General features: G+C 40.4%; 1 protein-coding gene across 2 annotated transcripts in view; it reads left to right on the forward strand.

Moving 5' to 3' along the window:
- MEPE (matrix extracellular phosphoglycoprotein) overlaps positions 1 to 14,542 on the forward strand; it is a 101,783-nt gene extending 87,241 nt beyond the window's left edge. The window contains exons 3-6 of one of the 2 annotated variants that reach the window (XM_028491586.2): positions 3,911 to 3,976; positions 7,053 to 7,106; positions 8,063 to 8,155; positions 12,911 to 14,542. In XM_028491586.2, the coding sequence (XP_028347387.1) occupies positions 3,923 to 3,976; positions 7,053 to 7,106; positions 8,063 to 8,155; positions 12,911 to 14,380 (1,671 nt within the window). In that variant the 5' untranslated portion in view covers positions 3,911 to 3,922 and the 3' untranslated portion in view covers positions 14,381 to 14,542. Of the gene's footprint in view, positions 1 to 3,815; positions 3,977 to 7,052; positions 7,107 to 8,062; positions 8,156 to 12,910 lie in introns of those variants that run through there. The other variant, XM_055085796.1, reaches the window with a different exon arrangement.
- The last annotated feature ends 832 nt before the right edge of the window (positions 14,543 to 15,374 follow it).

Below are 15,374 nucleotides of genomic sequence, written 5' to 3' on the forward strand. Positions count from 1 at the left end.
ATCATTTATAGTGTGTTAAAGTTGTGTTTAGCTATGGGTAGTTCTTATCCCTTAGTATGGGTTAAACAATTCTTACATTATCTTTTATTGATGTTTCACATAAAGTTCTAATTACTCCTCAAGGTCATATAATATTTTAGACTGAATGGAACCTCCTGAACTACTGCAATCATGATTTTGGCAGCCAGACTGGGCCAGCTACTGCCCTAGAAAGGCCTACTCCAATAGGCGTGTGCTACTCGTTTCACTGAAAAAGTCAACGTCCTAAATTGACCATTTTATAACATTCACATACAAACCCAAACTCTCAATATTTCCCCCTAAACCACTTCTGCAGTTTCCCCCATAACAATACTAAAGAGCAACTTTGTTCTTCCAGTCGCTCAAGGCAAAAACCTTGGTGCCATCCTTGATTCTTGATTTCCTCTCCCAGCCACATCCGGTACGTCAGCCAATCCTACTGGCTTTACTGTCAAAATATATTCAGAACGTGACCACTTCTCACCACCCCTTGTGGTTCAAGTCCTAATTGTCTCATGACCAGATTACTTCAAGAGCTCCTTCGCCAGTCTCTGCCTTTTCCTACTCAGTCCCTCCTTCAGCTCCTCCTTTGCCCAAGACCTCCAAGGGCTTCCTTCTCACTCAGGGTGAAGTCAGGGCCTTGCGATGACCCAGGGGCACTACATCATCTGCCATCTAATACTTTTCTGACCTCGTTTCCTGCTACTCCCTCCCTGCAGTCCATCCAGCCCACCTGACCTCTTCTCTGTCTTGGAAAAAGCCAGCAGGCTCTTGTCCCAGGGGTTCTCCTCTTTCTCTTCCTTCTGCCTAGAATATTCTTCCCCTAGAAAGTCAGATGTCTACAGGTCTTTATTCAAAAGTCACTCTCTCAACGAGGCCCTCCTGGGCCTCACTATCTAAAATTTCAACCCAGGGAATTCCCTGGCGGTCCAGTGTTTAGGACTCTACGCTCTCATTGCTGAGGGCCCGGGTTCAAACCCTAGTCAGAGAACTAAGATCCTGCAAGCCATGTGGCGCAGCCCCAAAATAAAAATTAAACAATGAAAAATTTTTAAAAATCAAATTTCAACCCAATGTCCCCACTCTCAATGCTTGTTATTGTCCCCTCCCTGCAACACTTTTTCTTCTTAGACTTAGTCTCTGTCACTAACATAACATTTTTTACTTACTCATCTTATTTATTGTCTGTCTCCCTACCAGCTTATAAATTCCACGAAGACAGGGGTTTGTTTTTTTTTTCCTGTCTTTCATTCACTGCTATTTCCCTAATGCCTGTCACATAACAGGCACTCAATGCACTTTTGTTAAATGTTGCTGAAGTTCGTTCAGGCACAGTTGAAATTATAAGCTTTTGACATAAAAGGGTAGCTAAAATGTCTTCTATTTATAAACTTGTGAGTTATTCAGCCAGTCCTAATTAATAGCTCTGAAGTCAATTTTAATTATTTGACAACATGATATACCAAGCTGAGGTATTTATATTTTCTGTTTATCCCACTTTCTGGAACATTTGATAGCAGCTTTCTACCACAAAAACATTTTTAGATTAAAATTACTTTGCCCCCTATGGTTATCTGTGGGCACCGGTAACAAATTGTTTGCTAGTGCGAAGTGAGCCAGTGCTGATTGGCCATCGGGAACGCTAACAAACTTTAAATTTCAGCAGAATGCCCAGACACTGTTAATTCTGCAGAAGAAACCAGGTATTCTGACGGTCAGAGATCCCCAGGTAATTTGGCTCTCTTGATGTTCTTGATAGTTCACATTTTTAAGATGCATGTCACCCAGGTAGGGAGATTGCTTTTGAAAATGAATGCAGATTGAAAGTGTTCTCTACTGAGCACACCTGTGTACTATTTAGTGCTTTGTTTTAGAAAAAGAAAGTGTGTTACCAAGCTATAGAAATGATCTACTAAAATTGGTGGCTTGGTAGCAGCTTTCCCTCTGATTTGACTACCAACATTATCAGGCTCCACAATAACTCAAAGACTTCCATTTTACTCCACACCTTTGCTTATAAGACAGAATAAGGATAATATGATCAGACTTATGCTTTCAAACCTCATCTGTACTGATATTTCTACTGATCAGCATTGTCATTTGATACTTGACTTGTACTGTCCTAACCTCTAAAATGCTTGGAAGCTAAATTATAGCTAGGATTAAGGTCCTTAAAATTGTGTTAATTTAGAAGAGAATAGCCCAGGATTTTAGAATACACTTAAAGTGACATTTATTTCTCCAAATAAAAGCTTTTACCTTGAACTGGTTAAAGGTTGCAACAGTATTTAGATTATTTTTTCTATTCTCAAGTGATATCAAAAGAGTGGTGTAAATTTTTACTTCTCATATTGGTTGCTATATGTCTGTGTGGTAGTTAGTAAAATACTTAATATCAAAACCAACAGATCAGTCATCCAAAATTATGTTGACTTTCTATTTCAATCTAATGGCTACTTGACTTAAATGAAATCACTAGATCCTCGTAGCATATAAACATGTACCTTTATCCGTAAGAAAATGTTAGTGTTTTAAACATCATTTTGTGGACCCCAGTAAAATACTATGATTTGCTTTACATCAAGTACATGTAGATTTTTCTGTAATAAGATAAAAGAGTAGAAACTTATTGAAGGTGGTGTAGAGTCTGGCGTTAGAGCTACACTGGCTGGATGCCAATTCCAGTTCTGCCCCTGGACACCTGGGAATTCTGGGACAAGTTACTTGACTTTGTGTCTATTTCCTAATCTGTAAAACAGGACTAGTAATGCCACCTAACTCTACACGGTTACTGTGAGGCTCAATTAATTGAATATATGTCCAACTTTTAGAACAGTGCTTGGCCCATTTTAGTTTTCAATAATGTTAGCTATTAATATAACTATTGCATAAATTGTTTTGGTCTCCAGCCCACAGGTGGCTTCCACCTCATATACCTTGCTAATGAATATGAGGATATATATTCAGGCACAGGGCCGGTGGTGAACAAGATTTCATCCCTCACAGTAGAGCCTGCTACCCTGGAAGATTCATTCAGAGTCTGTTATGAGTTGCTATACTAACTTAATGCTATTCTTTCTTTTTTAACTGTTTATTTATTTTTTTAATGACAAAAGCTAACCTTTATTGAGCACTTCCTATGTGCCCGGCTCTGTGTAAAGAACTAAGAATTTTTTCATCAGATACAAGTATAAGTATTATTCAGATCTTACAAATGAGGTAACCAAAGTTTAGAGAGTTTAAATGACTTGCCCAGGGTCCCTTGGCTATTAAATAACAGAGCCAAGAACTCAAACCCAGACCTAACTTCAAAACCCTATTTCTTAACAATTTTGCTTTACTTCCTCTCTAAGAGATAGAATTCTGGGTTGACCACTGCTACCATCACACAGGTCCCTGAGGAAGTAGAATATATTTATAAAGGACTGAAAGAAAAGAATGGTCACTTAAAAACACTTTTTTTTCTCTCTCTTGTTCAAATTACATCATTTCTATTGATCTACCTTAAAGTTTACTGACTCTTTGCTTAATGTTATTCTGAATTATATAAATAATTCAATTAAATGGTCTCTCTCTAAAGATAAAAGGGAAAAGTTTGGGCTGACAATAGAGCAAATAAATATGTCTATGAACTCCATTTCTATCCAACTTCATTGTTTTCATAATATTGGACAATTTTCATTTTCACATTGGAATAATTAGACCTATGAAAGCTCAGATTAAAGTTTCTACACTTGGATATAAATTATATGTAGTTTTTTTTTAAACAAGAGGAAATGGACTGCTAAGGGGAAGGAGGTTTGTATAGACTTTTCTGTTTTATTTATTGTTACGGCTGCAGTTCATAACTGGCAATGCTTTAGGGTAAAATATTATTGTCTTTTTACAGAGATTCTCAAAGATGCGAATAATCTGGTTGGGACTGCTCCTTTTCAGTCTGACTCTGGCAGCACCAGTAAGCATTTACAGATTCGGTTATGCATCATATAATCTCTTGCTCTCTTCATCGATTTTTCTTTTAAGCGATGTCTTTTGAAATTAGTAGCACTTACCTAGTTCAGTTACAATAGAGTACCACACAAAGAGGACCCATCCAACACTCGACACAAATGTCTGTCACCGGGGAAGCCCTCAACGAACATGTGAGAAGAATTACAAGATGTCTACATGTTGCCTTTGGAGAAACACCAGTAAAAATATTTTTGAGAAACCCAATAGCCAGCCACAGTGTTTCAATCAGCTAATGCTAGTGAGTAAATATACCCAAATTATAACCTGTCAAAAGACTTTCTCAATATTTTACCAAAAACGGAGAGACTTTGACTCGAATGCTCCATGACTAAGCAACTAGACTTCACATCTACACGATAACATGAAGGGGCCAGACCTCTTCTGTAGTTCTGGCAGCACGCCAACACTGTGAGATCCGGCTAGTGATTTTGTCTTCATCAGCGAGGCTAGAGATGGGGAGGAGTCCCCCTCAGCTTAACCCAAATCAAGCTCCAATTTGCTTTTGTGTCTTTTCTTGCCTCTGGTTCACCCGGATGAGGGCTCAGGATGTGACTAAGTCATCTCGTGAAAATGCTGAGGGCTACAGATATTTTCTGCAAAGGAGACACAGTGCTAATTAGATAGTGTCTGAAAAACACCCTAACTTCTCGGAGTAGCCTTCTCAGTTGGAAAAGCGTGGAAGCAAGCGGTCACTCTGTTGTCAGAAGGACTTACACATAGGTCCTGAGCGAGCGGGCCGCCAACTGGGAAACGCGCTGAGGAGCCTGAGCTATGCCAACGGGCAAAGGAGACCAGGAGCTGAGGAAAGCGTGTCCCTCTCAGCACACGTGCTCCGACAGTCCTCCGGGGGGCGCACTGCGTAAAGCAGACGTCTGCCAGGCCCGATGCACACGACTGACTCTGCTCGATCGGGGCCACAGAGGCACGGGCTTAGGCTTGAGGAGGATGGCGTGGGCCCCGCTGACCCAGCTCATCTCACCAGCCGAGGATGAGCCTGTTTCGAGCACCCCATTCCCAAGAACAGCTGCACTGGCATCTCCGACCATCTTCCAGTCAACGTTCTGTGTCAACACCAACCCAGTGACCACCGGGCAAGAGAGGATGCCAGTCTTCTTCAGCCGAGGGAAACAACGCCGTCTCCATTTCAGGGCCACGTTCAAGGGCAGGGGGGCTGCCAAGTGGGTGTGTAGGGTGGCGGGCGGGGAAGGAGGGGGTCGGATTTCAGATGAAAGAGGTTCGGCAAGGACACAGAGACAAATTTGGAATTATGAAGGGCTGAATGTAATGTTTTCTTTCAGATATGGATTCTATTTGAGTAATTACCTAAAGTACTTAATTACAGATTGGTAGTATCAGAAATTAGTATGTACTAAGCCACTTACATATGTTCTGGAATCATGATCAAAATTCAACCTCTAGGGGAGGAAGAGGTTTTCCTCAACCCTCTTTGGGTCCCTGGCTGGGTGTGAAAATTCAACTGACAAAGACAGATTAACAGGAGACGAGCACACAACTTTTATTAAAGTTTTTCATGTACGTGAAAGCCTTCACAAGAGAATGAGGACGTGAAGAAGTGACCAGAGCAGGAAGCTTTTATACCTTTCGGACAACGAAACAATACATTTGTGAAGAATTGACAAGATAAAGGGGCTGGGGGAAGTCTAGCTAGGACTAGGGAGTCCTTCTCTTCCTTAACTAGGAAGATTAGGATTAGTTTAACAAGATTTGTTTGCAGATTCTTCTGTGCCATCTCTGGACTGATAGGAGTTTGTCTCTAGTAAAAGGAGAATTTATTTCCTGCCTTTAGGCAGAAAAGGGGAACGTTTTTCCACACGTTCTACTTCTTAATTGCCTTCAGCTCAAAATAATTTTTATGTCAAAAAGACATATTTAAGGGTGACATTCTTGTTTCCTTAAAAAACAAAACTTTAAGTGCAAGAATATAAAAGATGATTCAAATAATATTCATTGATATGCAATTAGACTATAAAGACTTTGTTATGTTACCTTGCTGTAAGTTCATGATTTATTACCGTGAACTATATTAAACATACCATCAAGTATGTTTTTAATACATTGTTGTGTGTGTGTTCTGTAAGAAAATACCGAATACCCCAAACTGTCATTTCTTTCTTTTGCTTAATATCTACCCATCTCGTTTTTTATATTTTCTCTTTCCTATACCCCCATTTCCAGAACTATTTTAACTGTTTTGATATTTCTGAGGAGTGGTGCAATGCTCTAAATTTATAGGCACAAGATCACACAAGAACCGACATCAGCAGAGGGCAATAAAGGGTAGAATGATAAAATATGCAGTTAGGGGAGAAAAATTATTGTGGAATTGAAAAGAAGTACTTTTCTTGGTTTTGATGTTAGGTAAAATTCTGGATTTTTCATAGTGGAAGTAATGGAAAGCTTAATGGTTTATAGTGTCATTCTGTATCTCACATTCTATAAAACACAACCTTTCAAAATGTCATTTTCCCTTTCCCTGAAAGAAAAAACTGCCCAGGTAACTGGCAACAATGTTTTCCTTCCCCTTAGGTGCAGGGCTATGGTTTCACTCTTGCTGGACCATCAGGATCATCTTACCTTAACTCGAATAGCAACGACTGAACTTATACAATCAATGCACATACAAGCCACATCACTCAACTCTGATTTTGGTTCACTGCTACTAAACACTCCCAGTGTGCCAGGGAAAACTTTGTCAGTGGATACCAACGACATCCAAGCTTTTTCACCTGGAGTGCTACCCCTCCCAACTCAGCTGTTCTCCTGCCCTTGAACGTGGTTCCGTAGTGGAGCCGGCACTACCTCGCTCCGGGGGAGGAAGGTCTGCATCCTCCTTCAATACAGAAACAAATGTGATGTGTGTGCCCATCGTCTTTGAGTCAGAATGATTTTCCACATTGAATAATACACCCCAGTGAGAGAAAAAGAAAGGAAACACTCACTGTTTGAAGGAATGAAAGAAAGAAGTGTTTAGTGAAGTTTTGTTTCTTGTTTCCTTTCAGACACTGCAACCACAGGCTGAGAAAATGAAGCAGGACTCTGTGGAAGAACAGAGGGTAAACAGAATTATTCTTCTCAAATACACCCCTTCCAACTCTGTAAAGAGAAAAGTCAATACGAGGACACTTTTAACTGTCCAAATATTCTTGTGTACCTAGAATGGAAATGGAAAATTATACAACATAATTTTGGCACTTTAATTCACCCAATGTGTGATAGAAAAGAGAAAAGCCTTCTGAATGGGAATTCTTTCTCTTCAATGATTTCTTCCTTCAGAGGGATGAGTAAAAATTCTGGGATATTGTTATTAGCAAACAATATTTTCCCACACATGTACATGAGAACAGAGAGATAAATGAGGGAGAAAACAAAGGGAAGTGAGTTAACAAGTCTTCATGGGGAAATTCTGTGTACATGGAGTTAGTTTTCCATATGCAACCAGAAAGCTAAATAAGTACCTTCAGCTTTTTGTGTCACCAAATTGCAACTTACTTCTGCCTCCCACGGTTTCTCCTTGCAGCCTCAGAAAATTCTGTTCCCAAAACTAACAATCTTCCGTTCTCTATCTCAGCTGAAAACTGCAAAGGCAAAACCCACAAGCTTAAGAGCCTGAATGTTCATGCTGTGAGTTTTGCCAATTTGACATCAGCATGAATACTGTAAAATCCACTTTTCTCCTTATCCCTCTAGCCTCCTCCTACCTGAAAATATTTCCAAGTGCTCCATTTCCATTGAAATTTGGTAATAAAATTGATACACCCTGGGGGAGAGAACTGTTTGACAGTCATCCTCAGGGAAAACAGACTTAGAGATAGAAAAGAAAGGAACAAACTGCTCTCTTCAGGAGCTGGCTGACACACGCCGCCCTGTGGTTATCAGATGTACTACCACTTGTTAGATGCAGAAATAGACTCGACCCAAGTTAAAAATACCTTGTACTATCAAAAAGAGAGCCAGAAAACTTCTTAGTTAAGAGATAAACCCACCTTAATATAATGTTGTGTTTTTGTAGATCATGTACAAGGGCCACCATGAGAAACATGGGTATTACGTGTTTAAGTATGTTTATACCTCGTCTGGGAGGAAAAATCAAACTGATGTGAAGGTAAGCAGAATCCTAGTGATTTTCTCATGAGCCAAACTCTGGACAAACATTAGGAGAAACTGTAGGGAAGACAAAGTTGACTTTTGCCTTCTCTGGGGTTTCTGCCTATGGCTGGTGCCTTTATCTTTTCCCCACGGTCCCAGGCTCCTGGAGCGCCTCTGCTATGGAACTCTGTGTCCCAGTGTCTTCCTGACACAGATGGGACACCGCGTGCCCTGGCCCAAACCCTGCCCTGCTTCAGGACCTGCTACAGCAGATGTGGTGCTGGTGGAAACCGGACACCCATTGAGTTTTTCACGTTATTGCTTCTGAATAGAGTTTGATCCTTTGTAAGGAGGTTTTCTGGACAAATTCTACCGTATGCTCTAATGGGGCAGAGGGGATGGATTAGAAAGAAATCATTTTGGCCTAAAAAGTGGCACATTTTAGCATCCCTTAAGTTCATTCCACAGATGCTGCCATCTGTGCCAGGACGCTTGGAAGAGAAAGAATAAGGGCATTGTCACTGGACTAAAACACTAATTCTTTTCACTCAGTCTTTTCTTGCAGATTCACTGGCCACAGAGTTAGAATGCCACAGTTTAAAATGCCATCAGCAAAAGGACTATTCACTTTCTTCAAATCTGGCTTCATTCTCCATGAAAGTAGTAGTTTCCCTTCAGAATGTTATTCTGTTCTGCTCAATATTCTTTACACGCATCTCGAAGACTTAGCACCTCTAAAGCTAGCTGCCTTTTAAACTTATTGGTTGTAACAAATACATGCTGAGAGCTTCCTATTGTGCAAGATATTATGAGAGATAAAATGATTGAGAAAACTTAACTCTTTCTCTACAGGATTTCAGAGTTAGAAAAGAAACAAAAGGTGCTTACAAAAATTATTATAACCCGAGACAGAATGTGCAAAGTGCTATATGAGTGGTACCCAAAACATCATGCTTTAGGGCTTGGTGTAGATAAGATTAGTTCCTACCGTGGTGTTCAGGGAAAGCTACATAAAGGAAATAATTGAACTGGACCTTGGAGGATGAGTAGGATTTGAGGAAACATTTGTGTGGGAGAGACTGTTCTCCATGGAAAGAATAATATGAGCTAAGGCATGGATACAGGAAAGCAGATCAGCCGACTCATGTGTTAAGTGTACGACCATCATAGAGTCAACAGTGCCACAGGAAGTCATTTAACATAAGCAGTGCAAAACTGACTGACCATCACACATCACAATTTAAAAGTTGTTTCATGTTTTATTTATAAAAACTCTTCAGTCTTTAAAGAAATGTACACAATTCATTAGGATACACGTTACTGTTTTAAAAGCAGTAAAAACACCAAATATAAAACAAAACTTCCCACTTCAGAACAGGGAGGGGAAAAAATTAAGAGGGATTATTATACTGCACCTGTTTAACTCAAAAGTGTAGACTAGCAGTGAGCAAATGAACTTAGTTGCAAAGGAAAATACAAATGTCTGTGTAAAACTTTCCCAGATGTAATGTCTTAAAATAGGTCAAATGTTTAAAATACTTTTTATTCAGAAATAATTCACTCTAATGTTTTTTTCTATTATACTTTTCCTCATGAGAAAACCTTATCTATTTTCAGAATATACCTGCCAATATAAAAGATTAGTGAATAATGATAACTCCCCCAAATAAGTCATTTCAAATTATATCTCAAAAATACTACACTTTGGAACTTTTGTATACTGCATATGAGCCAGCTTTGTAAGAACAGAGGGCACTTCTGTAAACCATTTTTATCTTGAGGTCCAAGTGTGAGCTGAGCCAACAATTCCCCACAGCTTCCAACATTAATAAGATTTATGTATAAAAGCAGGCAGTCTTTCAAGTAGAACAGTACTCCTATTTGAGGATGGATCTGAACATAGTGACCTAATAAGAGCCATCTGCATATGTCAACCTGGAGAAGAGAAAGCACCCAGTGAATATGGAGAAAACCTTGACTTTCCTGGAAGGGTTTTATATGAAAGAGGAAATAACCTAAAGGATTGCTGCATCAGGAAAAAAAGGGATACTAATTACTAGCTGCAGGTTTAAAACAACTTGAAAAAATTAGAATATCCATAAATGAAAAGACCTGACATGAACAGTAACAAGCAATTAGCTCATAAAATGTTCAAGGATGTTCAAGCTGACCATAGGTCATAGACACTGGAAAGGACGTGGGCTGGGAGGCTGTGACACCCAACTCTGTCTCTAACTGGATGTTGCTTTTTGAGCTTAGGTTCTATATCCCATCGACATCAACACGTCTAATATTAAAGTTATCTTTTTCTCTTGTCTTCATTTTTGCATGTCAATGTTCTAGTTATTAATCCTTCTATTTGGGCACCAGTAGACGATTTTTCTTTTGTGACATTTTTCTTTGGCATAATCCTAATCCAAGCGATTACATCTCATTCTTGGACGCTGCAGCATCCTCCTGACTGTCCTTTCTTACCACCATTCCTCCTAAACCTCTGATTTTTATTTTGTTAATATCTTGGTCATGCACTTTCACTAGCTCTTCATCCCTTGCAAAATGAAACCAAATTCTTAGGCCTGGAGTCCCAGTTTCTACAAAGCTCTGACCCTCTGTCTGTGCAGACCCTGACTGAAAACGAGGTCTCTGTCACACCACCTCACGCCCACCCTCCATACCCCTGCAGGGCTGCCTCTGACATTCAATAAATCATCAGGTATTGCTTAGAACATGTAGTGCCCAGCCCAATTTCTTACATGTCCCAGTTCCTCAATAAATATCTCTTATTTTGATCGCATGTTACCCGCCAGTTCAAAGGTCTATGTAGTGGTGTTGTAAATTTCAGCTCACCCTACAAGTCTGAGGTGGAGGGAAAGTGTGGTATTTATTCTGTCTATAATTGTTCTGTTGATCAAGAGCTCCTACCCGTGGGCCAGTAAAAGGATAGGGAGTGTGCAGAAATTAATTTAAATTCAACCTGTTTAAACTTAAGCTTATCTAATCATGGAAATAGTTCTTTAAGGAAGCCCTTCAGTCCCTTTTGGATAAAAATGCTCAGATCCTCCTTCTCCCCCTAAGATGGCATGCACGCATGTGAGGGAGTTGGGGGTGGCCTACACCATCCAGCATATACCATATGCCATATGTACACACACAGCTCAAGCCACAGTGGAGAGGAAGACGTGGGATCCTCGGGCATGGACGGGACAATGTTGCTCGACCCCTTGTGTACTGCTTGCCCTGCTGGTACCCTAAGATGAAGTCACTGGCTACAACAGCTTAGGACCAAACAGTACAGCCTTGGGGCAGTGGTGATTCAGGCTCTCCCGGCTCTCATGGACAATGTAGAGCCCTCTTTGTTCATGTATGACTCACACTTGTTCCTAGTATATATGCTCCATCTACTTTGCTCCTTCTAGAGCCACTTCACTCCCTCTGGAAAGCTCCTAACCATTCTCAGATGCTTCCATATCTAGCCTGTGCCACAGAGGAACCGTGAGTGGTGTGGGCAAAATCAATCTCAGCCCCTCTCTCTTCTTGACCACATTGTTCAAGCTTCTTGCACCTTGGCTCTACCTCGAGTTGGTAAAGTGCAGCCTATGAAGCCGCATTTTACAGACCTTTCCCCCCAAAAAAGGACAAATTGAGATACAGGCATAAACACTCTACCCTTCTTCTCCACTTTCTCTTTTTCATTCCATTATTCTCTCAGGGACTTTTCTCATCCAGACCTCATTACTTAAACTTAGGATCCAGAAGAGTGGCTCTCAAAAGGCGGTCACAGAACAGCAGCGTCAGCATTAGCTGGGAACCTGTCATACATGCAGATTCCAGAGCCCCACCCCAAGCCTACTGAATCAGAAACTCTGGCCGTTGGGTCCAACAGTCTTTGTTTTAGTAAGCCTTCCAGATAGTTACGAGAAATGCTAAATTTGAGAACTATTGACCCAGACAATCAAATCTGGTTTATTACATGACAAAAGAGGGAAAAAAATAAAATTAATGAATCCTTTTTCAGACAAAAGCTAGGGTGGCCAACACCTGCTGCAAAATATTTTGTTTGGATGTCAGAACCTAGATTCTTCTATTTGTATATTTTCTGTTGAGAAAAAAGAGAAGAGGAAAAGATTTATACCTTTGAAGACCGGGGCAAAAGCAAGGAGAGAGAATGGGGGTGGGGGGGAGGGAGGGAGGGAGAGAGAGAGAGAGAGAGAGAGAGAGAGAGAGAGAGAGAGAGAGAGAGAGAGAGAATGAGAGCCAAAAAAATCATGTTTGAAAGATGAACTTCATTTCACTTGCAATGTGTCACTAGTCACAAGATGAGGACCACACTCTGTCCTCTTTAAAGTCAGGTCCTCCTTTAAAATCAGGCCCTAATCTATATTTCCAAACTTATTTCTCTTATTTGGATTCTCTTCTTTATTATTCTCTTTAGGATTTCTCTACTCCAGCCTTATAATTTTATTCATATTATCTTTCAAATGTTTCCTGTTTCCAAACATTTGAATATGCCACTTACTCTTAAGATATTCTCACCATTTTCCTTCCATGTATTTGAATCTTACCCACTCTTCAAGGCTTGCTCATTCTTTTTCCGTGAAACCTGCTTTGGCCATTCCAGAATTATCTCTACCAACAAATCTCTATTGAGTTAAAAGACTCTTGTTATTAAGTATCTGGTGGGGTTTTTAAATTTATTATTATTGCCTAAGAATTATTAAATTTTAAAAGTTTAACATAAAATAACCACTTTATGTTGAAAATTACACTTTAGCAGGAAGAAGAAAACAGAGACAATATTGCTCTTCCCCATTCTGGCAAGAAACGAAATCAAGAGCCAGCGCCTAAAGAAAACATTGTCCAAGAAAAAGAGAAAGACTTGTCCCTCCCTGGAACCAATGAAAATAACAAAAGCACTAAATCTCAAAATCTTCTGGAAAATAGACAGACAATGAATAAAGACTACAGGATTAGTAACAAAGAAAATGCCCACAATGACCTGAAGATGTCCATTTATCCTGAATCGACTGGGAATCATGGGACTGAGGATGGAGACAATGCTGTTAGCAAACTACATGACCAAGAAGAATATGGCAAAGCTCTTATCAGAAATAACATGCACCACATAATGGAGCCAGGGACTGTGACTGAACTCTTGAGGGAAGAAAACACAGAGAACAAACCCCGGAATGTTTTAAGCAAAGTTCCAGCAGGTGCCAATTATGCTAAAGCCCCCTCAAAAATTAAGAAGAATCATCAAAGAGATTCCCAAGCCCAGAATATTCCAGTAAAAAGCAAAAGTACCCACCGTATCCAACACAACATGGACTATCTAAAACAGCTCCCCAAAGCCAAAAAGGTCTCCAGTGATTTTGAAGGCAGTGGCTATCCAGATCTTCAGGGGCAGGAGGACAAGGATATCTCTCCTTTCAGTGGAGATGGTCCACCTTTTAAGGACATTTCTGGTAAAGGAGATGCTATTCGTCCTGACCGAGAAGGTACAGATATTCAAACAGAGTTTTCTAGCCCAAGTGAAGCTGAGACCATTAATCCTGATGCAAGAGGACCAGGTTATAATGAGATCCCAGAGAAAGAAGGGAATGGTGGAAAGACCATTGGAACCAGGGATGAAACAGCCCAAAAGGCAAATGCTGCTGATGTAAGCCTAGTGGAGGACAACAACAGCATCATAGGTAGCACCAATTTTAGGAAACTCCCTGGAAAAGAAGGAAACAGAGTGGATGGCAGCAGCCAAAATGCTCATCAAGGGAAAATAGAGTTCCATTACCCTCACGCACCCACAGAAGACAAAAGAAAAGATGGCGGTAGTGATGGAGCTGAAAGTACTAATGAAATTCCGAAAAATGGCAAAGGTAGTAGTAGACAAGATACAGAACATTCTAAAAGGAATCAAGTGACCTCAAATGAAAAACAAAGATTTCCGAGTAAGGGCAAAGGCCAGGGCCAGTTCATTCCTTCTCGTGGTCTTGATAATGAAATTAAAAATGAAATAGGTTCCCGTAATGGTCCCAATAATGAAGGGACCATAATAACACACAGCAGGAAAAATTATTATGTGCCCCACAGACAAAATAATTCTATGCAGAACAAGGGTGTCTCACAAAGCAAAGGTTCCTGGGGTTACAGAAAGCCCCATTCCAATAGGAGGTTTCGCCCCCCTAAAAAGCATGACAGTAGTGAATCATCTGACAGTGGCAGTTCCAGTGAGAGCGATGGTGACTAGAAATTCCCAGCAGGAGAAAGAGTTGAATACTTGGTCAACTGTGACTTAACAGTATAAAGGGGAGCCACCTGATAGCAGATTAGATGGACAGAGCCAGGAATTGACTAAGCCAAGAAACCTGGCCTCCTGGGGAGAACTGTTGCTATTTTAATGGTCACAGTATGAAATCCTATTCGAAGTTATGATGCTTTATGAAATCCTATTCAAAGTTATGATGCTTTTTTAAGGAAAAAGAATTCATTAAGGATTCATGGAATAGGTAACATTTGAATAGATATCATTTAAAAATAGGTCGTGAGTGTCACAAAACCCTTCCTTTGTTGTTTGCTCTGTAGACGTGAAAAACAACCTCTCTCATATGATAATCTGTAATTAAATGATCTATAAGGAAGTCTGCTGTCTCTGGTGCTTCATTTCAGACGCAACAAGATTAGTTCTGCCTCTGGCAAAGGCAGTGCTATGAAATTAATCCACTGGGTAAAGCTTGAGAGCCTCCCTACACCCCACCCTGCTCAAGCCAGTAGTTCCTTTTGCTTCGGCTCTAATAAAGATATCCTGCTTCAGGTCCTTCTATGCTCCTTCCTCTGTTGCACGCTTATCACGTCTAGTAAAGCAAATTTTACTTCCTGAAGCAACTCTCCAGGTTATCACTTTTCTCAGTTCTACCTCCTTCTAGACAAAGAGGTGAATGGGGTGGAGGGAGGGCAACAGGGAGAATTTGAGAAGGAGAAGCACAAGTGCAAAACCAAGACAAAAACTTACTTCGGCAGATATTACTCATCGGCTGATTTCAATCATCTCAGCCCTATTTCTTTGTTCTGACTTTTAGTGTAGATGCTTTTCCAGCTAACAGCCCTGTGACACCATTCTGGAAATTAACCCTAAGTCTCATGGTCAGAGAGAGGAGCGGAGTTCTGGAAGGCTTTTTGTCTTCTTGGTAAGAGAGTGTATACGGTTAGTACCACCTGTCCTTTTTTTCCTTACCCTATTCTTC

This window comes from Physeter macrocephalus, chromosome 7 (assembly GCF_002837175.3).
Source record: "Physeter macrocephalus isolate SW-GA chromosome 7, ASM283717v5, whole genome shotgun sequence".
In the NCBI taxonomy this organism is placed as follows: Eukaryota; Metazoa; Chordata; class Mammalia; order Artiodactyla; family Physeteridae; genus Physeter; species Physeter macrocephalus.